At 40.6% G+C, this 27,375-nt stretch overlaps 1 protein-coding gene across 2 annotated transcripts in view; it reads right to left on the reverse strand.

Annotated features, from left to right (window-relative positions):
• The window catches only part of cpeb2 (cytoplasmic polyadenylation element binding protein 2), an 85,713-nt gene that overhangs the window by 12,726 nt on the left and 45,612 nt on the right, over nucleotides 1-27,375 (reverse strand). The window contains exons 4-5 of one of the 2 annotated variants that reach the window (XM_034180551.1): nucleotides 13,585-13,608; nucleotides 1,259-1,432 (exon numbers count right to left, since the gene is read on the reverse strand). In XM_034180551.1, the coding sequence (XP_034036442.1) occupies nucleotides 1,259-1,432; nucleotides 13,585-13,608 (198 nt within the window). The remainder of the gene's footprint in view (nucleotides 1-1,258; nucleotides 1,433-13,584; nucleotides 13,609-27,375) is intronic. The other variant, XM_034180552.1, reaches the window with a different exon arrangement.

Consider the following 27,375-nt stretch of genomic DNA (forward strand, 5'->3'; position numbering starts at 1 on the left):
TCCTCAAATCATCAGAGGGAGTTTGTCCTTACCAATGTCACCTGTGTGCTTGCTCTGGGGGTTTGTAAGGTTAGACCTTACTTATGTGAAGCACCTTGAGGCAACTTTGTTGTGATTTGGCGCTATATAAATGAAAATAAATTGAACTGAAATTGTAAATTGAAAAAAAAACAAACAAAACAATCTAAAACCATGTTAGGAAATTTTTACAGGTGACTGAAAACCACTTAACATCACTTAAAAAAAGCTAATGACTCGTGTAAACCAGTTTAAAATATTTTAAGAAGGTTAAACAAAACAAACAAAAGAAAGCGTCACTGCTTCAAATAAGATGCCTAAAAGGTGTTCAGCCTAGACTTACCACTTCATCATGTACTAATATCTGTGTAGAGCAGTTTATAACATAGTTACAGAGGATCTAAAGCAGTTCAAAGCTAGTCGCTTCACTTCAAATTAATATTTGTTGTAAAGCAGTTAAAATGTACTTTAATAGGTATAATGCAGTTAATACAAGTTTTCCACTTCAATTTAAGATAATTGATGTAAAGCAACTTTAAAATTTTAAAAGATGCCTAAATGCTTACCACATCATAATGAGCAATTTAGTGGTGTAGAGACGTTTATAGCCAGTGTTGCCACAGTAACTTTGAAAAGTTACTTCATACAGTTACTTTATAGAGTTACTTCATTAGCAGCTGTAGCCAACTTGTAACTAATAAGTAATGTAACTAATAAAGTAACTAGGAATCTTAACTTGGTTATTTTCAAGATTGAGTACTCAGCAGTGACTATTAGTTACTTTGCTGATTACTCAATCTTAAGAGTAACCAAGTTAGATTACTAGTTACCTTATTAGTTACATTACTTATTAGTTACAAGTTGTCAGAAGCTGCTAATAAAGTAACTGCATAAAGTTGCTAATGAAGTAACTGTATAAAGTAACTACAAAGTAACTAAGAAAGTAACTTTGGCAACACTGTTTATAGCACAGTTAAGAGGATTAGAAGCAGTTTAAAACTACTCTCACCATTTCAGGTTTATAGTTTCAAGCTTTTTTTGTAAGAGTTTAAGAGGTTTTTTAAACCAAACTTGCCATTTCAAAATAAGGTCTTGCGTAAAACTGTAAAAATGTTTCATTTTCCTTAACAAATGTCTTTCTTTTGCTACAGTTGATCAATTTACTGATCGTTTCAGCTCCAGCCAGTGAAACAATCTTCATAGAAAGACCAGAGAGAAGAAGGAAATGTTGTACTCTCACCTTCATCGATGTCAGGGGGCAAACCTCCTACAAACACCTTCCGGGAGAAGCGTTCAATGCGTTCCCCGTTTTGGTGGGGGTAACAGTTGGGGGATCCGAGGACTCCTGGGACACCCTGGTTGCCGTGGCCATCATCAAGGAGATTGTCATCAATGGGGAAGAGAGAGCTACGGCCTGGGGGAGAGAAGACACACACAAAACACAAACAAACAGAACAACTCGTACTTACTTCCAAGTCCATTCATATGACTGGCTCTGCTTTACAAATTATGCATTATGACAAGGACGCAATCCAGGCTACAAGCACTTTGTAGAATAATGTGTCTGCTTTTATTTCCACTTTACACTAAAGGCCTGATTTCCTGAGATCAAAGACAACAAGTGCTAAATTGCACGGGCAATTCAAACTTTGCAAGTGATTTACCTAGGCTAATTGCCCAAATGATAGCGGGTGGTAATACGCCGTACACTGCAAACAGCTGTGTGCACAGTTCTCTGCGTTCCACCAGCAGAACTCTGCATAATTATTCACCAGTTTGCTTAAATACCGCGGGTGGAACAGTTATTAAATGTTGGCGATAAGAGATTGTTTTTGTTTGTTTGAATAGCCAGTGCATAAGCGTGTCTGTGCACTGTGCATCCTGTGCACACAGCAGTGATGTCCCACACAGACTTTGATACGTGTATCTGTATTTCATGAACAAAGCGTGACACATCAATGTCAGCAATGACCAGGTGTCACACTAAAATGTACTTTGTGCTCAGCGCAGAACTGTGGTTCACCTGTTACTCATGGATACATTTATTCTTAAATTAACTAAACAGTTACCTCTTTAAATATGCAAGATGTTACAATGAATTATTTTTTCTTCTGAAGAAGTATCTCTTTACTGCTGGAACACTAAGACAAGGCAAGTTTATTGGTGTAGCACAATTCAACACAAGGTAATTCAAAGTGCTTTACAGAGACACTAAAATCAACAAAACAAGATTTTAAAACAGTAAAAACAGTCGATTAAAACGAAAAATTAAAATTGAGAAATACAGTAACATAAAATAAAAACAGGATCAATACACTGAACAGTCAGGATAAAAAAGAAGTCGAATAATAAAAGGTGTAAATCAGCAATGTATAGTTAAAACGTACGGACAGTAAAAGATGACAGATTAATATTTAATCTTATGCTGTGTTCACACCGGGCGCGACACGAGCGACTGCAGCCACAGGTTGCCATGTAATCCCTATGGAACGACGCATTTTGGCACCAAGTCACGCAGCGCGACGCGATGGGCGCGAGTGAAGCGATGCGAGTGAAGCGATTTTGAGCGATTGCCGCGTTTGTAGCGCGATATTGCATCGCATCACGTCGCGTTGTCCTCCTCCCCAAGTTGAAAAATCTGAACTTTTTCGTCTCTTCGCGCCGCGATGACCAATCAGGGACTGAATATGTAGTGACGTGGAGATGTCTGGAGTTTGACTGAACATGTGAACATGTCCTGTGTCTGGTAGCAGCCTGTAAGCAGGACTTACGTCTCTTGTGTCCTTTATTTCACAATTATGACAGAGTTTTTGGAGCAAGCAGCAGCACCACAGCAGTGGGAGAGGAGTTTCTTTCTCTTTTTATTTTACATGCGTGCGCGAGGGAATCATCCGAGGAGATTATTTTACTTATTAACTACACAGATGTATAATAAAGCAAATGGTGACTGGTTTCTAAACACAATTATGAGAGTTTTTTTTTGGGGGAAAGAGCGAGGATCAGCCCCACAGGTGGTGGAGCAGAGTTTCTTTCTTTCTTTCTTTTTTTTTTTACGTGCGCGTGCGAGCGAATCATCTGTGGAGAATATTTTATTAATTAACTACACAGATGTATAATAAAACAAATGGTGACTGGTTTCTAAACACAATTACGACAGAGTTTTTGGAGCAAGCAGCAGCCCAGCAGCAGCGGGGAGCTGAGTTTTTTCCTTTTCCATTTCTTACGTGCGCGCGCGAGCGAATCGTCTCTGGAGAATATTTTATTAATTAACTACACAGATGTATAATAAAACAAATGGTGACTGGTTTCTAAACACAATTATGACAGCGTTTTTTTGGGGGAAGAGCAAGCTGCAGCAAGAAGCGGAGTTTCTTTTTTCTTTTTTAATTGTTTACATGTGCGCATGTGATCGGGACAGTTGGTCCTCAAACTGGGTCCCACAGGGGTGGAAGGACCACTGAAAGCGGCCGTCATCCAGACGCAGCTCCTGCAGCAAATAATGATACTCCCTGTATTGGGAGCTTTCCACAACAACTCGCTCCGTGTGATCAAGGTCCATCATGATGACTTGACGCCAAGCGGAATGGAAGCGCCTCCTATTTAATGACGCATTGGAGCGAATTTTCGCAGCGAAGGTCCACCCAAGCAGAGCGACACACCGGGCGAAGGAGGCACGTCCATCGCCACACGACCCCCGTGAATTTGTAGTATCTGATCGCGCCCGGTGTGAACGCGGCATAAGAGTACGCTCCAGTAAACAATCGTGTTTTAGCCCTGATTTAAAGGAGCTGACAGTTTGCGCAAACCTCAGATCTACAGGAAGTTTGTTCCACAGGTGAAGAGCATAATAACTGAATGCTGCCTCACCTTTCTTGGTTCTTGTTCTTGGAACACACAACAATCCTGTTCGGGATGACCTAAGGGGTCTGGATGGTTCACAGGGAACCAGTAGATCAAGCAAGTATTTAGGGCTTTGTAGACCAGCAGTAAGATTTTAAAATCTATTCTTTGACTCACAGGAAGCCAGTGTAGCGATTTACTGACTGGTGTAATATGGTCCAATTTCCTGGGGCTACAAAGTGTGCTTATGCACAAAAACCTGGTGTACGCCCGTCTCCACGTCCACGTGCAAATGTATCAAAAGTGACATGAGTGTGGAAATGTAGGGTGCGTCACGCAAAAATCCTGGCTGGCGTACGCACGTTTCTACAGCTATTGTTCCACTGTGGACATGTAACGGTGACGCAGGGAACTGTTAATAGTGTGAAAACAAGAAGTCATCAGAGTGATGTCCACATCAGCAACACAGTGATAAACATTTAACACACCCACGTGTTTGCAATTACTGTATATGCATGAATATAAAAGCACACACAAAGTGATGCATAAAATGGCACTAACAGTGGCTGCGTTAGCGTTGTCAGAGGACCTTGCAATCCGACGTGAGCGTGTATTTGGAGAATGTGAGGATTTACGTCCGAATGGGGATAATTTACTCATAAACCGATTTTCGATTACCAAGGCTGCTGTTACTGGAGTTACGTACAGAACTGTGGTTGCCCAATATAGTGAGGAGTTGTCTGTGCCCACACAGGGGCTGACCACACTGGGGTTCCTGGCATCAGGGGCATTCCAATGTGAGCTAGCTGATCGGTCAGGAGTGTGCCAGTCAACCTTGCGCCAAGCTGCAATCATCCAAATGTCATCAGGTACATTTTGACATTAGAGCGCATTTTGCAGCGAGAGCCGATTTCCTGAATGTAATCGGAGCTATTAACTGCACACATTTTATTATAAAGGCGCCATCACATGATGAATTTGTTTCTGTTAATAGGAAATATTTTCATTCCATTAGTGTTCAAATCATATGTAGAGGCTGCATGGTGCGCGATGGGGTGGGGTGGGGGTGTGCGCTTGTGTTTTAACAGTTTATTCATGTAATTGTTCCGAATGAAAACCAGCACAGGCACATTTGTGCATGTGCACATTCAAATATGTTTTTACTATTATTAAGGGTTTTTTTTTTTTGCCTGATGGTGAGCTGCAGAGCTTCTTAACAGGCTTTCTGTGTTCCGTATTTGTCAATAAATGCGTGTGTAAATTGTGATGTCACACTGTCAGCAGAGGCATGCCTCACCTTTTTGACGTCAGTGTGTGCGCGCTGTTCTGTGTGTCAGCCTCACACGCTCAAGCTCCGGAGCTCCCACAAACATTTTTCCAGTTTCACGATTAATCTGTTTAACAGTATACCGAATAAACTGTCCCCGCGTGTCTCCATGTAATTTCCAGTCATCTGTAGTATAATTTCTTTTCTGTGTTCATGTTGTCTGATGTGATGTCATGGGGAATCCCTGCTCCAAGGACCTATTTACATGAAATTGCATATTTAAATGGGGCGTGGCCAGGGAGGAGTTTGGTTCCGCGTTCAGTGGGATGTACAAATAGAACATGCATGAATTCATGCCTACGCACATTTTCATACATCTGAATATATTTGTGCTTACGCCATATTCAGGGTTTTGGAGTTCGCCAACTTTTAGTAGTCCATGCAAGTCTTTGTACATGAGGCCCCTGGTGTTTGAAGGTGTTTCTGAATCAGCTGCAGCTGTCTGATTGATTTTTGTTAAGGCCTGTAAATAAGCCCTTGCAATAATCCAACCTACTAAAAATGATTGCATGAATAAGTTTTTCCATGTCTTGTTTAGACAGAAACCCCTTAATTCTAGCTATATTTTTCAGGTGGTAATAAGCAGATTTAGTAATAAACTTAATGGCTGTTGAAGTTCAGGTCTGAGTCAATAATAACAGCAAGATTTATGGCTTGATTCGTAGCTGTCAGTGACATAGAGCCAAGGTGGGCGCTGACCTTTAAGTAAGATTTGAACCATTGTAGCACCTATTTGCATGTTTCCTCCCACCATTTTGTGCACTTGGGTGGACAAACTCCAAATAGCATATTCATTATGGCAAATGTGCTAAATGGACAATATGTGCTATTTTACACATTTGAAAGACACAATCCTGAGTGTGTTCCGTTATTAAATTACATATACAGTACATTTTTAATGGTTGGTATGGTATTTGCGCATGTTTTAAGATGAGCAAACCTTTAGTAAATCAGGCCCCTCATGTCTGAGAGATGTCACTGCTTTATATCAAAGATTATGTACAATTTACTTTTTCAAGATCATCTTTTTCTATCTTTTACAGACACAAATGATAAGGGTCCTCATGCACAAAGTGTGCTTATGCACAAAAACGTGGCGTTCGTCCATCTCCACGCCAACGTTCAGATGTATCAAAAGTGAAATGACTGTGGAAATGTGTGGTGCATCACGCAAAAATCTTGGCTGGCGTAAGCATGTTTCTACAGCTATTGTTCCACTGCCGACATGTAGAGGTGATGCTAGGAACCGTTAATAGTGTGAAAACAAGAAGTTAAGAGAATGACGCGCATGTCAGCGACACAGTGATGAGCAATTAACGCACCCACGTGTTTGCAATTATATGGGTGGATATAAAAACATGCGCAAAGTGATGTGTAAAATGGCACTAACAATGGCTGTGTTAGCAACAGAGGACTTTGCAAATGATGCAATCCGACGTGAGTGTGTATTCAGGGAACAAGAGGATTTTCTTGCAAATGACAATAATTTGCTCATAAACTGATTATGATTAAAAAGGCCACTGATACTGGAGTTGCACGCTGCACGCAGAACTGCAGCCGTCCCAGAGCGCAATATGGTGAGGAGCCAGGCAGTTGTCTGTGCCCACACAGGCGCTGACCATGCTGCGATTCCTGTAAACAGGGCATTCCAGCGTGAGCTGGCCAATCAGTCAGGAGTGTGCCAGTCAACTTTGAACAAAGCCATAGCAGATGTGTGGAACGCAATGATCCGAATGTCATCCAGGTACATCACATTCCAACTTTAAAGTGCCATTTACTGCGAGAGCCGGTTCCCCTAATGTAATCGGAGCTACTGACTGCACACATGTTCGCATCATATGTGATGTGCAAATGTGCATCAGGCTGGTGGCTGGCATGGTGCACGATGGCAGCTGCTTGCTGTGTAAATAGTATATTTGTGTAATTGATCTGAACGTAAACCAGTGAATGAACATTTGCGCATTCAAATATGTTATTTATTATTATTATTAATTTAATTTTTTTATTTCTGCTTGATGGTGAGAGCTGCAGAGCTTCTGAGTTCAGTATCTGTAAATAAACGCGTGTTTAAGTTGTGAATGTCACACTGTCAGCGGAGGCATGCCTCACCTTTTTAACGTCAGTATGTGTGCGATGTTCTGCGTGTTGGCCTCACACACACATGTTCCGTCGCTGTCATGAACACTTTTTCCAATTTTATGATTAATCTGTTTAACAGCGTACCGAATAAACTGTCCCTGCGTGTCTCCACATAATTTCCAATCATCTATAGTATAATTTCTTTTTTGTGGTCATGTTGTGTGATGTGATGTCGTGGGGAATCCCTGCTCAAAGGGCCTATTTACATGAAATTGCATATTTAAATGGGGCGTGGCCAGGGAAGGGTTTGGTTTCACGCTCAATTCCACATTCAGTGGAATGTACAAATGGTACGTGTGTGACTCCATGCCAATGCCTTTGATACATCTTTGATAATATTTTTGTGCTTATGCCAGTTTCTGGGTTTTGGCATACGCCATGTTTTAATAGGAAATCGATGCAAGTCTTTGTAGATGAAGCCCCTGGATATGCAGTCCTGTTGGAGATATAGTAGGCGTGGAAAGACAGGTTGTGTGTGGAACAAAAAGTAGTTAGAAATTAGCTGAACAGAAGCAATGGCTGCCAAAATATGTATGTATATATACGAGGTCTATTAGATAATAAACCGACCCTTTTATTTTTTTTTAACTATATGGATTTGAATGACATGCGATTACACCAATCATGCTTGAACCCTCGTGCGCATGCGTGAGTTTTTTCACGCGTGTCGGTGACGTCATTTCCCTGTGGGCAGGCCTTGAGTGAGATGTGGTCCCGCCCTCTCGGCTGAATTCCTTTGTTTCACACGCTGCTCGAGACGGCGCGCGTTGCTTTATCAAAAATTTTTCTGGACCTGTGAGGAATATCCGAGTGGACACTATTCGAGAAATTAAGCTGGTTTTCTGTGAAAAGTTTAACGGCTGATGAGAGATTATGGGGTGTTTCTGTCGGTGTAAGGACTTCCCAAGGAGCGGGACGTCCTGCAGCGCTTCCAGGCGCTGTCGTCGGCCTGTTTCGATCTGAAATCATCCTAATTTAAGGCTTAATTCACCCAGGACATCGTGAGAGAACAGAGAAGATTCAGAAGAGGCCGGCATGAGGAATTTATGTGGACATTCCACTGTTTAAGGACATTTTTTAATGAAAGACGTGCGCGCAAATTCGCAGAGTCGTTTCCGTGACGACTCGGCAAATCTGTGTGCGCCGCGACAGGAAAAACACCTCCGTGTTGAAAACCATTTGTAGAATTCAGGCGGCTTTTAATGGCTTTCAACAAGTGAGTAACTGAGAAATTGTTTAACAGCTTGGGCATGTTCCAACTTGCCCGTTAAGATTTCCAATGGAGGTGTTTTTCCTGCCGCGACCCCCCGCGGTCGGGTCCAGCCCGACATGCGACTCTGCCCGCACGTTCTTTCATTACAAAATGACCGTTAACAATGGAATGTCCGAATAAACTCCTCATGCCGACTTCTTCTGAAAGTTCTCTGTTCTCTGACGACTTACTGGGTCAACAGAGCCTGAAATGTGGAAGTTTTCAACTTGAAACGGCGAGACGCTGCCGCCTCGAAGCGCAGATCGCCATCCTTAAAGCGACAGTTACAGACCAAAATCTCTCATCAGCCGTTAAAATTTTTACCGAAAACCAGCTGAATTTATTGAATGGTGTCCACTCAGTTGTGCCTTACAGTTTTGAAAAAATTTTGATCAAACAAAGCAACAGTCTCTGAGCCATTCCTAAACAATGAAAAAAATCGACGAGCGGGTGGGCGACTCCTCACTCAAAGACTGCCCACAGGCGAATGACGTAACCGACAGGCGTGAAAAAACTCTCGCATGCCCACGAGGGTTCAAGCATGTCTGATGTATTCACACGTGATTCAAATCCATATGGTTTTTGAAAAAAATAATAAGGTCGGATACTTTTCTAATAGACCTCGTATATATACATATTCTATTTCTACCTCACTTTCTCATTTTATTGTACTGTTACAAGTATTATTATTGCATATCCTTGCACACGCTGTCTGATGAACATTTTCCTCTACTTGCACCCATCTTGTGTGTTTTTTAAGAGCTGACGTAACATTTGAATTTCTCCTCTGTGAGATCAATAAAGTCTTATCTTATCTTAAAATGCTTCATATATACATGACAAAACCTGAAAAAAGCAACAATCGACAAGCACATTCTTTTCTGTTTGTTCATAAACTGTGACACAAAGTCTCAGTTCTGAAACCACACAATCACAAAGTAAATGCATCACACAGCAATTTCAGGAGTGTTAAAATTCTGGTGGTGATGAATTCCAGCTACAGTACAACTGGAGTTAATCTATTTCTTCATTGAAAAATTTGACTCTTATGACACCGTAGTTGTTGTCATCAAAACGGGGTATTCAAGCCCTTGTCAGATCTGCACTGTTAGCATTGGTATATGACTTACTCTCTCTTTCATATGCCAGGCCACAGTGTTGACGGCAGGCACATAGCATGTGGCACAGGTGAATTTGAACCATGTCCAACTTCACTTTGCTAGCTTGAGTGCAAAGGCAGTTGCTGGGTGCCCAGTGGATAGATTTATCCTCTTATTTAGTCAATGCACTGTAATGGCATAACAAAAAAATCCACCCAGCCATTGGCACCTGCCTCTTCCTTGAATGCACAAATGCATCAAGTGTATGAAGGGGGTGCTATCACCAAATGCACTCATAAGTGAAGAGTTTTCTGGTAAAGAAATGGACCTGCATGGACAGAGTGTGTCCTCACAATCAGCTGTCAAATAACACATAATGCTGGAAGTTGCTAAGCAAGTTGGGTTAACATGTAATTGTTGTGAATATTGCAACCTTTAACACATCCACTATATGTGAAGTGTGTTCCCCGAATACCATGCATGACTGTGCATGTATGTACAGCTGTTTCAGACTTTCAGGTGGACCTTGCACACAAAAAAAACTGAATGAGTGAAAGTGATAAGTTCAATCTCCTGCAGTACTTTTTAAGGTAAGTTAAGAACTGTTCAATCTGTCCAACTGGAACTTTTCTATTGTGCACTATGTGTGATGTGTGTGTGTTTAAAAGCACAGGCTGTTAGCCATATAAATGATCTATTGACAGCAGTGTACTTGTTTGTTTCTAGCCATGTTTAAATTTTGGACCCATGTAATGCAAAAGTAGCACAAACCAGTTTTTAAAGTTTTAACAAGATTTTTATTTTTATTTTGTTTCTAAATTTTGTTTTCAGTGCCTTGGTTAGGGGCAGAGAAAGGAGCTAAATAAGCTTGTTTATGATTGTGGGAATAAACTGGAGTACCAGGAAGGAACCCACGCGAACACTGGGAGAACATGCAAACTCCAGACAGAAAGGATCAGACAGGAAGTGATCCCAGGACCTTCTTACTGTGAGGAAACAGCGCTAACCACTAAGACACTGCTCTGCCAGTAGTCGTTTGATATGCTAATGCACATCCCTGTGTGTATAGTCAAGCAGAGTGTACGTGTGTCATGAAGCCACTGTGTGATTCTTTCAGACTGTGCTCCTTAAATACCACAAATACACACTGCTGGACTTTAGACCAGGTTTTTTTGGGCTCATACACTTTCTGGTGTCAAACAATAGGAGCATGTCAGCTCTTTGTCTGACCAGACCTGATTTTTAGACCACCACGCCCACAAAAGCACAAGTGGACTTGTGATTTGGAGTGAGTGAGGGCTTGGTATGAAAACCACTGTGCGTTAGATGCACAGTAGCAATAAATTTGGGGGCACTGTGCTTCACTTTTGTCATGGTTCAGGTCTGTGGTGTCCGTTTTCTGTCTCTTGGGGTTTTAATGAAGCTTTTTGTGTTAGTACTTGCAGTTTCCTCACGCCATCTAGATTTTATCCTCCGTGTTAATGTTTCCATGTGCTCCAAATTTGATATCTGCTCTGTGTTTATTTTGAGTGGCTTTTGCTTCCCATCACTTTGGCTTCCAGTTTCAAGTGCACTGACAGTCATGAATTGAATCATGCACTATTTAGCTGTCCACAGCTCTTCACTCTAGTGCCAGATTGTCTAGCTGTCTGCCTGCTTTCTTGCATTTGTTTCCCATGTCTGATTTACTGCCTTCCTGTCTGCTGACTCCTCATTTCTGTCCTCATCCATCAACAGTCTGTTTCCACATGGATGACGTTGTTTTACAGCCTTGACAACCAGAAAATCAATGTCTGCCATTTGTATTTCTATTCAATTACAAGGATATCATACATTAAAGTAAACTGCATTAATTTTTGCCTTACATTATCACAACTTTATGTAAGCATTACATTTTCATTATGTTGTCAGTATTCTGTTTGTAGTAGTTTTGGGGAAGTAGCTGCCCAGTTGTTGGAGAAGTGGTCAGTGATTGTGATTAGAGAGTGCAGTCATAGGTTCATGTTCCTGACCAGACAAGAAAATGTGGGTGGAAGGAGTGAAATAACAGCACTTGTTGCACTCTCATTACCATAAGGAAGGTGCCCTTGTGTAGGGCTGACCGACATGACTCAAACCCCCCCCCCCCCCCCCAAAAAAAAAAAAAAAAAAAAATCACAATTTTAAACTTTTACCCCGACTATGATGAATGAACAATTATTTATTTTTTTTTTTAAATGAACACCGCCTTCATCTACGGTCATCACTGACAGAACTCAGGGTGTTTTTTTTTGCAGACACCCTGCTGAATCAGGACAAAAGGTCAAACATGGGATATCCGACTTTTGTTGATAGTCATCAAAAACTGTAGACGTCAAATACTGTAGATGCCAAATGCTGATGTCTGAAGCCGTGCACTGAAAACCCTGAAAAATTAAACAAATTAACTGACATAAGCAAGATTATGTCAATGAAAGTTTCTGTTGGTATTGATACATTTTCTTTTATCTGCTTAGCCCTACCATTGCGTAATGACTTAAATGCCCACTTTGAATTTGCTGAATGACAGCTTAGCATGATGTGACAACTTTTAACACTTTGTAGTGTTAAAAGTTTAACGGGTACTGAGCTAATATTGACTCTATTCATCGTGTTAAAATGTTAATACTTTTAAGTATGGAAATTACACTAAAAAGCGTGGACCTACATAATACAAACACTTTTAAGAGGTATTTTGGAACTTTTATTTTTAGAACTCTTATTTTTAGGTTTCCTATGTGGACGTCCATAGGGATTGTCCATGTTAACAGATATGTCTTATGACATGTTTGCCTGTTCAGTGGTGAAAAGAAGCAGTTTATGGTAGAGCCCGACCAATATGGATTTTTTGAGGCCGATAACGATATTTGGATGAAAAAAAAAATGCTGATAATGGATAAATCGGCTGATTTGGCAATAGCTGATAAATCAGCCGATATTATTATTATTATATATATATATATATTTTAATGAATAAAATGTTCTTTTTTGGACCCTTAACAAAAAAGGTATGAGCTAAAAGCTATGTTATTTACAATTTAGTAAAGCTTGGTCCCAGCCGTCGTATATGATGGCATCGGCCCCAGAGGGTTAATGGCGAATGGCAGTAATTCCCAGAACTCTTACAGATGACCGGTGAATCTGAATGTTTCAACGTTTTAGCAGTAAACAAAAGTTTTTCATGCTAGAAATAAGGTCTACACAATGTGGGCTTAATAAAAAGCGTGACCGATGCAATGAAGCACATTTGACACATTACTACATAAACTGAGTTAATCAAACTGAGTTGAAACGGGAGAAATGTGGGGTGAATGTAACCGCAAAGTTATTACAAACAACATCCTTATAAACTTACTTCTATGCTTTTGTCAGCCGATCGGTGCAGTGTGACGGCGAACTACGGGGGCCGGTGATGAACACATTTAAGCAGGGGTGTAAGCAGCTCTCAGTTGAATGGAGTCAGAGCTCCATCTACTGGACAAATGGTGCAAGGACATTTTACACTGCTGACACAAACATTATTTCAGGAACTGTTCTGTTTATGAGAAATTATCGCCATTCTATTGGCAAAATTTCGGCCGATAGTGAGTACTTTGAAAAGGGCTTATATCGGCCAATAATATCGGCCGGCTGATATATCGGTCGGGCTCTAGTTTATGGGTTTTTGTTTTCTCTGTATCCTTAAATGTACAGTCATTCTGTTCCTTTATTGTGTTTGCTGCTGAAATCTGACTTAACTTAATTTGTATGATTATTTTACTGTGTATTCATCTTGAACACCTGAAGTCTGTAACTTCTGAAACAATAATGTTACAAAGTAACAAGCAAAAACAACAACAACAAAATCAACAACAACAACAAAAAAACAGGGTGTAGACGGCTGAGTTTACCTCGACGTCTCCCATAGCTCCTGGCTGCATGGGGAAAAGTACAGAGAGCAGGATTCAGCTGTGCACACATTTCTGAAAGGGTATAAAGTAACTTCTAAAGACTTGAATTTTCAGAGGTGTTGCGCAACCTCTTTATGTGACCATTTATCATTTCAGTCACACAAACGTACACCCTACATACACCCAAATCCACCTGAGACCCAGAATGGGAGGAGAAAAAAAGGTTTTGCATAAAGTTAAGCTACCTATCAAAAAGTTAGACATTCTGTCATTCTCTTGTCTTATGTAAAGTTTTCTTGTTAAAGATCATGTGGATCTTTTAACCTGAACAGGCTGAACTCCTGTGTTTGATGTCCTTTGGCTCTGTCAGTTCACTCATGCAAAAACATTGATATCATTTTTCGAAGAACTCGTCCAACTACTGCTAAGATAAAGGTTATCCACATTTTAACTTCTTTTCCAGAAAATACAGCAGATCTGATGGAAGCCATTGAAGGAAACTATGAACATCAGTGAAGAACCCCAGACTGTCGGTTGTCAGGGATCACAGGGCAACACGTACAGTATAAGATCAAACCTGGAGTTCTTGGGTGTTGAGAGTCAAATGTACCATAATTTCCGGAGTATAAGTTGTGTTTTTTTAAACGGGTTTGCGAGGTCCTGCGACCAATACTCTTGTCATAATACTAATTATATAGAGCTTTACCTGGAATGAAAGTGCATTAAAAAAAACACTACCAATAATAAAAATTCACTACAGCAATGCACAAAATTCCCAAATTACAGAGCTGATTAAAAAAAATCAAATGCACTTAAACTTTTATTGTAGTATTTCCAATGTTGTGGCAAGCAATCCCTGTTTCTCTGATGACTTAATTTGTTCAGACTGAGTCAAATAAGATCCCATATGTTGTCCATTGCACGTTTATTTGCCATCTGGTTTATTTTTGGCATTTTTGGCAGCTACTGGTTTATTTTTGGCAGCTACTGGTTTATTTTTGGCAGCTACAGCTCCTCTCAGGATGGCGCTGTTAAATGCACGCTCCATTACTAATAAGACTTTCATTTTGAATGATTATATTCGGTCCAAGGACCTGGAATTTTTGTTTCTAACTGAAACTTGGCAGAGGGAGATGGAACTCGCCCCCCTCATTGAACTCTGTCCCAAATATTTCCGATTCTTCAGCTCACCGTGTTTGTGTGGATGTGGTGGAGGACTTGCTGCAGTCTGTAGGAGCAGCTTTGTGTGTCGACGCGTGAACTCAGAATCGTTTCCATCATTTGAATCACTGATTTTAAAAGTTGGGAGAACTAATCCTTTTTATTGTGTTTTAATATATCGTCCACCTGGTCAATGCACTTCCTTCCTCAAGGAGTTTAGTGACTTTTTATCTACAACTCTCAAGCTGTCCAGACTTTTAATTGTTGGTGATTTTAATTTCCATGTTGATGATGCTTCAGATAAATCTACTACTAAATTCATCAGTCTGATGGAATCTTTCAATTTGATCCAACACGTGTCTGGCCCCACATACAGCAAAGGTCATGTTTTAGATCTTGTTTTTACTCTGGGTCTTAATATTGAGTCTATTTATTCTGAGGATATTTTTATTTCTGATCATGTTTGTATTCTCTTTCATTTGTCTCTTAATCTGGATTAATCTGCTCCTCCTGTGATCTGCGCTCGCATTTTTAATCATTTTACTGCAGATGTATTTTCTGCTGCTTTTAACCTTGATGAGTTGTTTAGTTCAGATGATGTTGATATTTTAGTTAATTCTTTTAATCATCATTGTCTCTCAATTTTGGACAGAGTGGCTCCTTTTAAAACCAGACACGCCCCTCTGAATAACTCCTTCCCCTGGATGAATGACAGTATTCACAGTTTTGACACAATCAGAGACATTGCTACACCTGCATCTCCTGCTGCTATCATTCAGTCAAATGAAGACTGTGACAATTTTTTGTCCTTTTTTATCAGTAAAATTTGTGATATCAGGGCAAATATTAATCCCCCTCTTTCTTCTCCTGTCCCCTATCTTACCCGGCCATCAGTTCTGGATAGTTTTAAACCTATATCACTGAAAGAGCTCACTGGTCTGGTTGACAGATTGAAACCTTCCTCCTGCCCACTTGATATCGTCCCTACCTCCTTCTTTAAAAAGGTCTTCCATTCTATTGGCCCGGTTGTTTTATTGATAATAAACAGATCACTGCTTTCCGGCTATGTCCCTCAGTATTTTAAACAGGCAATTATTCACCCTCTTTTAAAAAAGCCTAATGCTGATCCTTCACTCCTTCAAAATTTTAGACCAATTTCAAAGTTGCCATTTATTTACAAAGTTTTAGAGAAAGTGGTGACCAAACAGCTTAATGAGGTTTTAGCTGAACATAATATTCTTGATAAATTCCAGTCTGGGTTCCGTCACTTGCACTCTACAGAAACTGCCCTTCTCAGAGTTTCAAATGATATTTTAATGCGCAGAGATGCAGGTGAATATTCTGTACTTGTCCTTTTAGATCTCTCTGCAGCTTTTGACACGGTGGATCATGGAGTTTTAGTTGAGAGACTAAGGACTTGGGTGGGCATTTCTGGGTCTGCTCTGGACTGGTTTTTATCTTATCTTTCACACAGGACTTTCGCTGTTGCTACTGGTAAATTTATGTCCTCCTCTGCCATGCTATCCTGTGGTGTGCCTCAAGGTTCTGTTTTGGGACCTATTTTGTTTGCTCTATATTTGCTCCCACTTGGTCATGTCTTGAGCAGTTTTAAAGATGTCTCCTACCACTGTTATGCAGATGACATCCAGCTGTATATTTCATTCACTCCTCAAACGGTCTCTAGGGTATTTGCTCTTCAGAGCTGTGTTGAGGTTATTGGTGGCTGGATGGTGGCCAACTCTTTGTGTTTAAATATAGCAAAAACTGAGGTCCTTGTTTGTGCCCCTGACGAGTTTGTTCCCACTGTGGTTGGGAATCTTGGTTCTCTGGCCCCTTTTGTTCACTCAGCAGTGAGGAACTTGGGTGTTACGTTCGATCACTCCCTCAATTTTGACGCGTATGTTACTCGCCTGGCACAGTCTTGTTTTTTCCATTTGCATAATATTGCCCGTCTGCGCAGCATTGTGTCTCGGGCGGAGATGGAGATGGTCATTCATGCATTTGTGTCGTCACGTCTGGATTACTGTAACTCACTGTTTTTTAGCCTTAGCAAGTCCTCTTTGGACCGCTTACAAACGGTTCAGAATGCGGCTACAAGGCTGCTGACGAGGTCATCAAAGAGGTCACATATAACCCCAATCCTCTCTTCCTTGCGCTGGCTCCCCATCCATTTCAGACTCCAATTTAAAATTCTAGTACTGACTTTTAGAGCTCTGCATGGTCAAATCCCATCTTATATCACCGAGCTATTACATCCATATGTGACAAGCAGGTCTCTGAGGTCTTCGGACCTGGGCCTGTTGTGTGGGCCGCTGAAGAGGAGGTACTGCTGGCCCACCACCACAAGATGGTGCCCTGCTTGAAGTGCGGGCTTCAAGCACGAGAGGGCGTCGGCTTTGCTGGAGGTGACAGCTGTCATCAATCAACACAAGCTGTCACCCATCACCACCACTACAAAGACCGGACTGCAACTCCACCTCCTCGCCGAGAAATCAACTACCATTCAGGTAATTTCTCTGCTGCCTGACACTGTGTGTTTAACCTGAACTTCTATGAGTGTTGCCTTATCTGGAGGATTGGCGTTTGGTGTGACAGCGACGGCTTCGCCTCACACCCCAACTCAGATAAGTGGTTGACCAGGAGCTGCACGAGTGTGTGTGATTGGAGGTGGAGGTTTTCCCTCCTTTACTTAATACAGACTGTGGGATTACTGAGTGTGCGAACTCACACTCATCTGGACTGTCTCTGTTCTCTGCCAGCAGTACCGGGTCTGACTGCTGAAGACAGCGGCCACCTGGGGCGCAGGGCTTGGTGGCGCCAGTGTTCTTCAGCTCCGTTGGTGGTGGAAGCTGTGTGGGGATCCAGCTCTTCTCTCTCCAGGCGTCTTCTATCGTCGAGCCTGCCCACACGTCACCTGGTGTATGATTGACAGTCCACCATATTGTTATTGTCTGTACGTTGTTGTGCGATTCACAACATTAAATTGTTACTTTTTGGCTTATCCATTGTCCGTTCATTAACGCCCCCTGTTGTGGGTCCGTGTCACGTCACTTTCACAACATGGGCCTATTGGTTGTGCCTAGGACAAGACTGAAGACCAGGGGAGACTGTGCTTTCGAGGTGGTGGCACCTAAAATGTGGAATGCACTGCCTTTGGACCTACGCTCCGTGGACTCTGTTGAAACATTTAAAGTGAAGCTAAAGACCCTTTTGTATAGGCTGGCTTTTACCTAGTTTTATGGTTTTATGTTTCTGCTGCTTTAATTTCTTTGTTCTTATGTGAAGCACTTTGTGATTTCTATCTTGAAAGGTGCTATATAAATAAACTTTACTTACTTACTTACTTAAAAGTCTTTATGCTAAATAACAGCACAGGCATTGGTGTGCATGTGCTCCCCTGAGTTCCTGTCTGTTGTTAAATCTGCCACAATGCATTTTTTTGTGAAGTGCGACTTGTACTTTGATGCACCTTAGACTTCGGAAAATACGGTAATGGTGAAAAAATTGAGATTGTTGCAAAACAAGATTTTATTTTGATATCACCATGATCCGCACAGTAAAAAGACTGCAACACTGTCTGAGTGCACTATTCATACACACACATTTTAAAAGAACGTCACAACCTCTTAATGGTGCTTCATGATGACTCATGACCAGTACTACATGAAATGAAAGATTCTTCAGTGGAAGAGTAACAAGTACTCTTTGGAAGGAGTCGCAGTGATCACAAGCTGTAAGGACACCATGTCAATGTGCCATTCAGAGTGCACAGAGTGACCCGCGGGCTTCTGAGGTGTTGACTACTAGTGATGACAAAAGTTGTTGCTTCTACGGACTGTTTCATATCCCTTCCCTGTAAAGACTAATTTATTTGGCCATCTGTTTGTTGACATTTCCAAGTTATTTATATCTCTGCCCCCAGTTCGCCACTGCTTCCTGAACTACATCCCAGCAGTATAGGTATTGACATATTCAGCTCCGTTTCAGTTAACTCTGTTTACTGTTCATTTCAATTTACTGCATGCCGCTCAAGACACTTCATCTGCTTTGTCTCAATCCTCCCAGCTGTAAATGCACACCAGCCTTGGCTGGGGATGCAACCTATGATGGACTATTGTCATATCCACTGTATGTTCCGGAATCTGGGGATAAGCACCGGTGTCGCAAAACCAAACGGTCCCCCCTTAAAATTGGCCTGCCCTGCCTTCACTGTGCATGCATCATTTGGGACCACAGTAGCACGTCTGACACCGACTCTCTACACCAAAAGCGATCAAATGGATTAATGTGATTATCAACCATCAGATGAGAATGTAAAACCTCTTAAATCATTCTAAAGTCAGTTTTAAGCAGAAACAAGGCCATTTTAAGCAGAAAACTAGGCGATAATTGGAAAGTCGTTACTGACGCTTTGAAATGACAAAGGCGCAGCAGCAGCTGCTGGGCACTCTGATCGGTAAAATTTACTCTGCTGAGATAACATTTGGTCACAGTCCAAATAGAGTTAAATATACTCTAGCACAGTGCTACAATCAGTTCTACCACAACGTAAAATCAACTCTATCATGCTGTGAATGACTCTTTTTGGAGGTGTCTGCGACACGAGCACCAATGGCTCTCAAGGCCTTTATAGGTATTACAGCCCAGTACGACAGCTGATTTGGTTGCATATAGAAAGGCAGCTGATGGTTTGATACAACCATGAAGAGGAAGGAGGAAGAGGAGGGAATGGAATCATTTGAATTTCTTCATTGGTTGAGATACTGTAAATAGAAGGCACCAGTAGAATTAAAGGAAGAAAAAAGCAAAAACGCACACAAAAAAAGTCTTACTTGAGGTGCAGATGAAGAGGCAGTAGACTCAAAATGACTAAATACAGCATCGCACACTCCTATTGCAGATGTCAAAATTTTTTTTTAGATATGTTTCGGCCTCTTAGCGCAGCAGATAACAGAATATTTGCAGAGGAATCCTTCAAATCTGGTTACAAGCACCAAAGTTTGACTGTGTATACCTTTTGGTACATATTTTAGAAAAATAACATTAGCCATTTGAATTTTCAGTAGGGAACCAAGTAGGTTCCCTCCAGTTTTGGTAAAACATGATGCAAATTACTGGTTGAGTTAGTAGGATTTTAAAAAGGTATAGTTTGCACCATGTGTCATGCTTAGTTATCATGTTACGGGGTAACATATGTCACATGTCATAGATTCCAATGGACGTCGACATTGTTTGACCTTTACTTTGGAGACCAAACATTTAACAGTCAGAACTATTCCATTCGTTAATCCTATTAGTTCAACCAATAATTTGCACCATGTTTTACCAAAACTGCAGCAACTTTAACTTTTGACCCCTGTACAAACTGAAACTGACCTTTGTCACCATTCTTGCTGTTTTTACCTCATAACTCCAGAACATTCAGTTATAGATAGTCCAAACTATACCTTTTTGGAATCATTATGATCAGACACATAATGTGGTATCACTTTCAAAATGACTGGAACATTTTTTGACCCCTATGCAGTTCTTCAATTGACCCCTACTTGGCCCCCTATTGAAAATTCAAATGACTATAATGTTATTTTTATACAATATGTACCAAAAGATATACACAGTCAAATTTTGGTGCTTGTAACCGGATTTGAACGATTCTTACATTTATCTGCTGGACTATGTAGCCTTCGTCAAAAGAAAAACGATATGACGAAGGCTACAGGCCGAAAATTATCTTAAAAAAAATTGACATCTGCAATAGGAGTGTGCGATGCTGTATTTAATAATTACCAGAAACTCTGCTCAAGAAAACATAACACTTTCTGTTTAAAAAAAAGTCTGTTGCAAATGACACACCACAGTTCTGCACTTCTTTTAGTATCATTATGGGTGTGAAGTTAGGTGTTATGGTTAGTACTTCAGTGTGTGATTCACACTATTAGTTGTAATGTGAAGACAGATACTCATATGATGGAGATGAATCATTCATTACCCACAGATGCACAAAAAAAAAACCCAAAACCAAAACAGAACCAGGAGGTGTGCGCAGATCTGAGGGTAACTGATGCTCGGATGCAGAGAGAGATGCCACTATGAAAATGCCATGCTTTCCATTTTGTTTTCTTCATCTTTTTTGTTTTGTTTTTGGACTTTTGGCTTTTAAACCAAAAATCATATTCTATTACACAAGGTAAAAACTGCACCAGGACATTACAGTAATGTGTTGGAGCTATCTGAGGTACTTCAGTCAATCCAGGCCCAGTCCACAGGCCGGTGACCTGTGGGTTCCTGATTGTTGCCACGGTGATGACACCTGACTGTGGTGTTCTGTGAGTGAAGTTGCTAAATTCTGCAATATGTCGATGAGTCCTCAGACAATTTTGACCTCATCTGTGCTCACCAAGTTGGCAAGACAGCAGTTACAGTCCAGTGTCAGCATACCATTGCCAACGCAACCTTCTGGTGACACATATAGCCAGGTAGGGGCCAACTAAAGTGGCCCTACCTGGCTATATGTGTCAAATATATGATGTGACACAAGCATTTGGGACATTTATTTAGTTATTTATTTGTTGCTGTTCTGTTTTAATTTTGCATGTCAGTAAAAAAAACACAACACTTGAGCTAAAAACTATTTCTGAACAGAATTTAATGCATGAAAACAAATGTGTACAAAATGAGCACAGTAGCAAAGAAGGAGGCGGAAATTTATGTCTGTGTGGGCCAATCAGACGCGCTCAGTGCAAAGCGCTCTCCAGCCAATGAAATGGAGGAACTCGCCTGCCTTGTTTCCGCCCGTGTGTAGATGAGGGACCATGGATCTGGAGTACTGAGTACTGCTAATTTTGCCAGACAAAATGAGATGAAATATATTCGTCAACAACCATTTTTTCATGACTAAGACGAGACGATGACAAGACTGCGTTAGTGTTCTAAAACCCTGACAAAGACGAGATTAACATGCATTATTGTTGACAAAAAAAAGGCGAGACTAAAATGTTTTGTATGAAAAGAAAACTGAAAAAAAATCATTTTTGTATAAAAAGTGAAAAAAAAATCATCGTTTTTTTTTTTTTTTTTTTTTTTTACAAGAGCTTCAGAATGTTCCCGGCAAACACTATTTCCTGTACTACTTCTGCCACCTTGTGGCTGTAACACAAAACTACACAGCGCAAACAGATCTTGTGGAAGAAAAGGCTTGATATCTGGTCCCATTTTAAATATCATCAGGCTGACAAGGCAAAAATTTTAAATATTGGAGAAAAACACCACAAACCTTCAGTCATTCAACAACTGTATTTTTGTCAGGTAATAATAACATTCATTATTTAAAATGTGTGAAACACTATATTGACTGAAATGGTAATTGGAAATAACCTAATAGTTTTAAATCAAAGGCTAAAATATCTTTACTGAGATGAGACTAAAATATATTGAGTTCTCTTTTGACTAAAATTAGACTAAAATAAGTAGACATTTAGCTGATAAAAACCTGACAAAGATAAATGGCAGTTTTTTTTAAATGTTTACTTCGAATATCAAGGTACAAAACAACAAAATAAAAAAAAACAACAACAAAGTTTCCTCTCAAGAGAAAAAAAAAATAACGATAATAATAATAACATAAAATAATAATAATAATAATATTCGAAAAGGAGTGTGAAGAAGTAAAACTTATTTACTTCCACCCCTTGTCCTTAAGTAAATAACATAATCAACTTCCTTCCATCTCTTACATATATACATAGATACATACATGCCTACATACACACACACGTACACACGTGTACACACACACATACACACACACACACACACACACATATGTATGTACATATAGCCACCTACATGTCCCGTGCAGTACATATTATATATGTATATATACATATATATATTATATACACACACACACACATATATATATACACACTTCCATACATACCTACAGACAGACAGACTGACAGACATAAACACATATGCACACACACATACAGTACATACAACATAACGCATATGCTGTAAGATGTACTTAACATACTATAATACATGCACACCTATTTATCACACATGCTATATGCATAAATACATATAAACATACACACATAGCCAAATACATTCATCCATTAACACATGTACAGTCCCACATATAAATCTACATGTACCATACAAACACAATACACACAAACACCACAAAAGAGACTAGCAAAGCTAACCAAAGCAAGGACAGAAAAGAATCAAATAGAAATAACCTAAATAAATAACTAGACATTTGCCCCTAAAACACCTAGTGATTGGCCACACCTCCTTCATCGTTATACCTTTTGAAAATCATATTTCTATACAGCATTTTAAACTGTCTCCGCCAAGGAGGTTATGTTTTCGGTCGCGTTTGTTTGTCTGTCTGTTTGTCAGCAGGATAACTCAAAAGGTTTTGAACGGATTTTGATGAAATTTTGTGGAGTGGTTGAAAATGACAAGAGGAACAAGTGATTAAACTTTAGTGGTGATCCGGATCACGATCCGGATCCAGGAATTTTTTAAAGGATTCTTCACCATTGCAGGATAGGGGGAATTTTGACATTCTAGTTTCTAACTCCACAAAACAAGGCAGAAAGGCTTGAAAAAAATTAGGGTGTAACACAGTCAAATGTTCTATCAAACAACAAAGTTTGGTGATGATCGGATCCGGATTCCGGATCTGGTGATCCAGAATATGCAAAAATATAGGGAAAATAGAAAATGTGTCAGTGTGAGGTGACAAATGAAGCTAGAGATGCACAACTAACACCAAATTGTAGCAGAATCTGTACTGATTCAGTAAGGTGTCATCAGATTTGATGTAGCTTCAAATGTTATGGAGCTAGATCCAGAAGAAAACCATCATTACCGAAAAATCGTTTTTATACAATAACTTTTCAACTAATAAAGACATAAAAGTGATTCCAAGTTCTAGTGGTATGTTTTCATGGTCAAGGATGTCAAATATAAAGGAAAGAAAAGTGTATGTATCATAGTTTTGGTTGTAACACTGAAATGTTGAATAGATCACTGTGCCAAGGAGGGAATCTCTTTAGGGTCAGTGACCCTATGGCCTTGGCGGAGGTTTGCACTCTCTGAGTGCTTCTAGTTTAACATTGCTTTAAGTCCACATTAAATCCCTTCAGAAGTCTTAGCCTGCATTGAGGCTTTTCAGGTTTCAAATCCTGCAAAACCTCAGAGAGGTCGCCGCGCTGTGAGATCTCAGTAACAGTGAGAACTGCATTGAGACGCTCTGATCACGCTGATTTTAACTGCTACACACGGACAACACCATTAGCATCGCAACATAAAACTATTTTTATATTGTGCCTAAAACACTCGTGAATATATTCTCTGCGTTTATAGACATTGTTATTGCGTTTGTTTTATGTAAACATGCGAGAATCACAGGCTGTCTCTCCGTTATTTTCAATGGGAGCTGCTGTGAGCTGCTCGCTTCCTGATCATGTCATTCTGGGGGAAAGTGAAGTTTACTCTTTAACGTCTTGATTATTGTTTTTTACAACACTGTTTGTCCTCTTTGTTCCAGACTAATATATATGTCTGAAATTCGGTTTGCGCTTATTAAATTCCACCCAGATTAAACGTAGCAGACACGGATTATTTGTTATAATTGTTTTAGCAAGTTTTCAGGGTATCATGCATGCAGTCTCTTATTAACGTGATGAAAAGCATAAAAAATTACATTTGTCATCATGTGGATTCTCTAGTTGTTTTGACTGCAGCGACTCTATGGCACGCCAGGGATTATGGGATACGTGAAAACCCAGAATACTGACAAAAATGTTTTCTGGTCGTATGAAATCTTGGTTCTTTAAAGTTATATTTCCTCCTTAGATTGTAATCCCCTTCATGATTTTTGAACAATTGTTGAATATTCCCTGGTAATAGATTATTTTTTGCTTTGATTATTATTTGTGCTGTTTGGTATTGCACAATGTCAGTACGCTTGAGTAATTGTGACTTTAGAAATAATGTGTTTGTGTGATCCTGATAACCAGCTTTGTGAATGATCCGTATTGCTCTTTTCTGTAGGTTATTTAATTAACTTAATGAGGTTTTGTAGTTGTTGCCCCAAACCTCAGCACAGTACTGCAAATAAGGAGAGACCAGTGAACAGTATACAGTGTGGACTGATTTGCCATCTAAAGCCCCTTTCACACTGGGGCTGCTTCCAGTTGCTTCCTGTGGCATCATGATGATGCAGGAATATCTGCGTCAGGTGCACGCAGCAGAGAGGAGGTGAGGACGCAGCCTGCAGGTTCTCTGCACAGAGAAATCAGAGTGCACAGTTTGGCCGCAGCCAGACCGTGCACTCTGATTTCTCTTCTAGTTTATATTTGCTCTTGTGCTAAGCTGCAGGTCTGCGCTCTGAGTTCTGTTATAGTTTATCTTTCTCCCTTTGACCGCGAGCTGTGCGCACGTGAACAAACTGTCTGTGACTAAATGTGAAGATGTCTGGAGTTATACTTGATGTGGACATGTCCTGTCTCTGGCAATCAGCCCTTAACAGAATGATGAGAGAGTTTGAGGGGAGAGTGAGGAACTGCAGCAGCCAGACCATTTTTTTTTTTCTTTCTTTTAACATGTGCGCGCGCGAACGAATTGCCCGTGAGTGGACTGGAGATGTCCGGACTTTTTACTGGATGTGGACATGTCCTGTCTCTGGCAATCAGTTTGTGAGCAGGACTTTTATGGACTTTATTTAAACACATTTGTGAGAGAATTTAAGAGCGAGGCGCAGCTGCAGTCAGTCTGCAATCAGCATTTTTTTTTCTGTGCTCTTTTTGAGCGTGTAGTTTTACTGCACTGCGTACACGGTATAAAAACAATCCTGCGTGATTTATACTTCGGGAACAATGGAACACAACAGGAATCATAAATTGGCGTCGGGTAACGTTGTACGAGGGCTGTCAATAAAGTAACGGTCCTTTTTATTTTTTCAAAAACTATATGGATTTCATTCATATGTTTTTACGTCAGACATGCTTGAACCCTCGTGCGCATGCGTGAGTTTTTCCACGCCTGTCGGTGACGTCATTCGCCTGTGAGCACTCCTTGTGGGAGGAGTCGTCCAGCTCCTCGTCGGAATTCCTTTGTCTGAGAAGTTGCTGAGAGACTGGCGCTTTGTTTGATCAAAATTTTTTCTAAACCTGTGAAACACATTGAAGTGGACACGGTTCGAAAAATTAAGCTGGTTTTCAGTGAAAATTTTAACGGCTGATGAGAGATTTTGAGGTGATTCTGTCGCTTTAAGGACTTCCCACGGTGCGAGACGTCGCTCAGCGCTCTCAGGCAGCGTCATCAGCCTGTTTCAAGCTGAAAACCTCCACATTTCAGGCTCTATTGATCCAGGACGTCGTGAGAGAACAGAGAAGTTTCAGAAGAAGTTGGTTTCAGCATTTTATCCGGATATTCCACTGTTAAAGGAGATTTTTTTAATGAAAGGACGCAGCCGCCGCGACGCTCCGCCACAGGAAAAACACCTCTGTTGGAAGCCTTAAGGACAAGTTGGAACATGTCCTGCTGTTAAAGTTTGGCCGCACGTCTTTCATTAAAAAAATCTCCTTTAACAGTGGAATATCCGGATAAAATGCTGAAACCGACTTCTTCTGAAACTTCTCTGTTCTCTCACGACGTCCTGGATCAATAGAGCCTGAAATGTGGAGGTTTTCAGCTTGAACAGGCTGACGACGGCGGCTGAGAGCGCTGCGCGACGTCTCGCACCGTGGGAAGTCCTTAAAGCGACAGAATCACCTCAAAATCTCTCATCAGCCGTTAAAATTTTCACTGAAAACCAGCTTAATTTTTCGAACCGTGTCCACTTCGATGTGTCTCACAGGTTTAGAAAAAATTTTGATCAAACAAAGCGCCAGTCTCTCAGCAACTTCTCAGACAAAGGAATTCCGACAAGGGGCTGGACGACTCCTCCCACAAGGAGTGCTCACAGGCGAATGACGTCACCGACAGGCGTGGAAAAACTCACGCATGCGCACGAGGGTTCAAGCATGTCTGACGTAAAAACATATGAATGAAATCCATATAGTTTTTGAAAAAAATAAAAAGGACCGTTACTTTATTGACAGCCCTCGTATTGTGAGGGTGTGGCTTCCAGTCACATTGAGTACCGTCGTGTTGCTCTGACTTGTGCTGAAACCACTTAATTTCTGCGTCGAGCAGAGGACACAGAAAAAAATCAAACGTTTAATTTTTGGCGATGGATTCGCTTCATCCTTTGCATCCCTCGCACTGTTGTGGCATTGAGCTGCATTGTCTCTGCACTGAGTTGCTTCCACGTGGTGTCGTCATGACGCCGCACGACGCAACTCGAAGTAGGCCCGGTGTGAAAGGGGCTTTAGACCTTCTTTGCTTTATTTATTACTGCAATGTTTCTTGAGACTTTACTCTGTATATGTTTGATGTGTGGTTTCCAGCTAATTTTGTCATCTGCAATTACCCCCAAAATTTAATTTCATGAACTCTCTCAATTTCTACCCCCTCTACTTTTATCCATACCTGTGCGTTCATTCTACAATTTCCAAATAACACTGTTTTTTGTCTTACCTAAAATTAATGATAATGTGTTACTGTCAA

Source organism: Thalassophryne amazonica, chromosome 10, assembly GCF_902500255.1.
Source record: "Thalassophryne amazonica chromosome 10, fThaAma1.1, whole genome shotgun sequence".
Lineage (NCBI taxonomy): Eukaryota > Metazoa > Chordata > Actinopteri > Batrachoidiformes > Batrachoididae > Thalassophryne > Thalassophryne amazonica.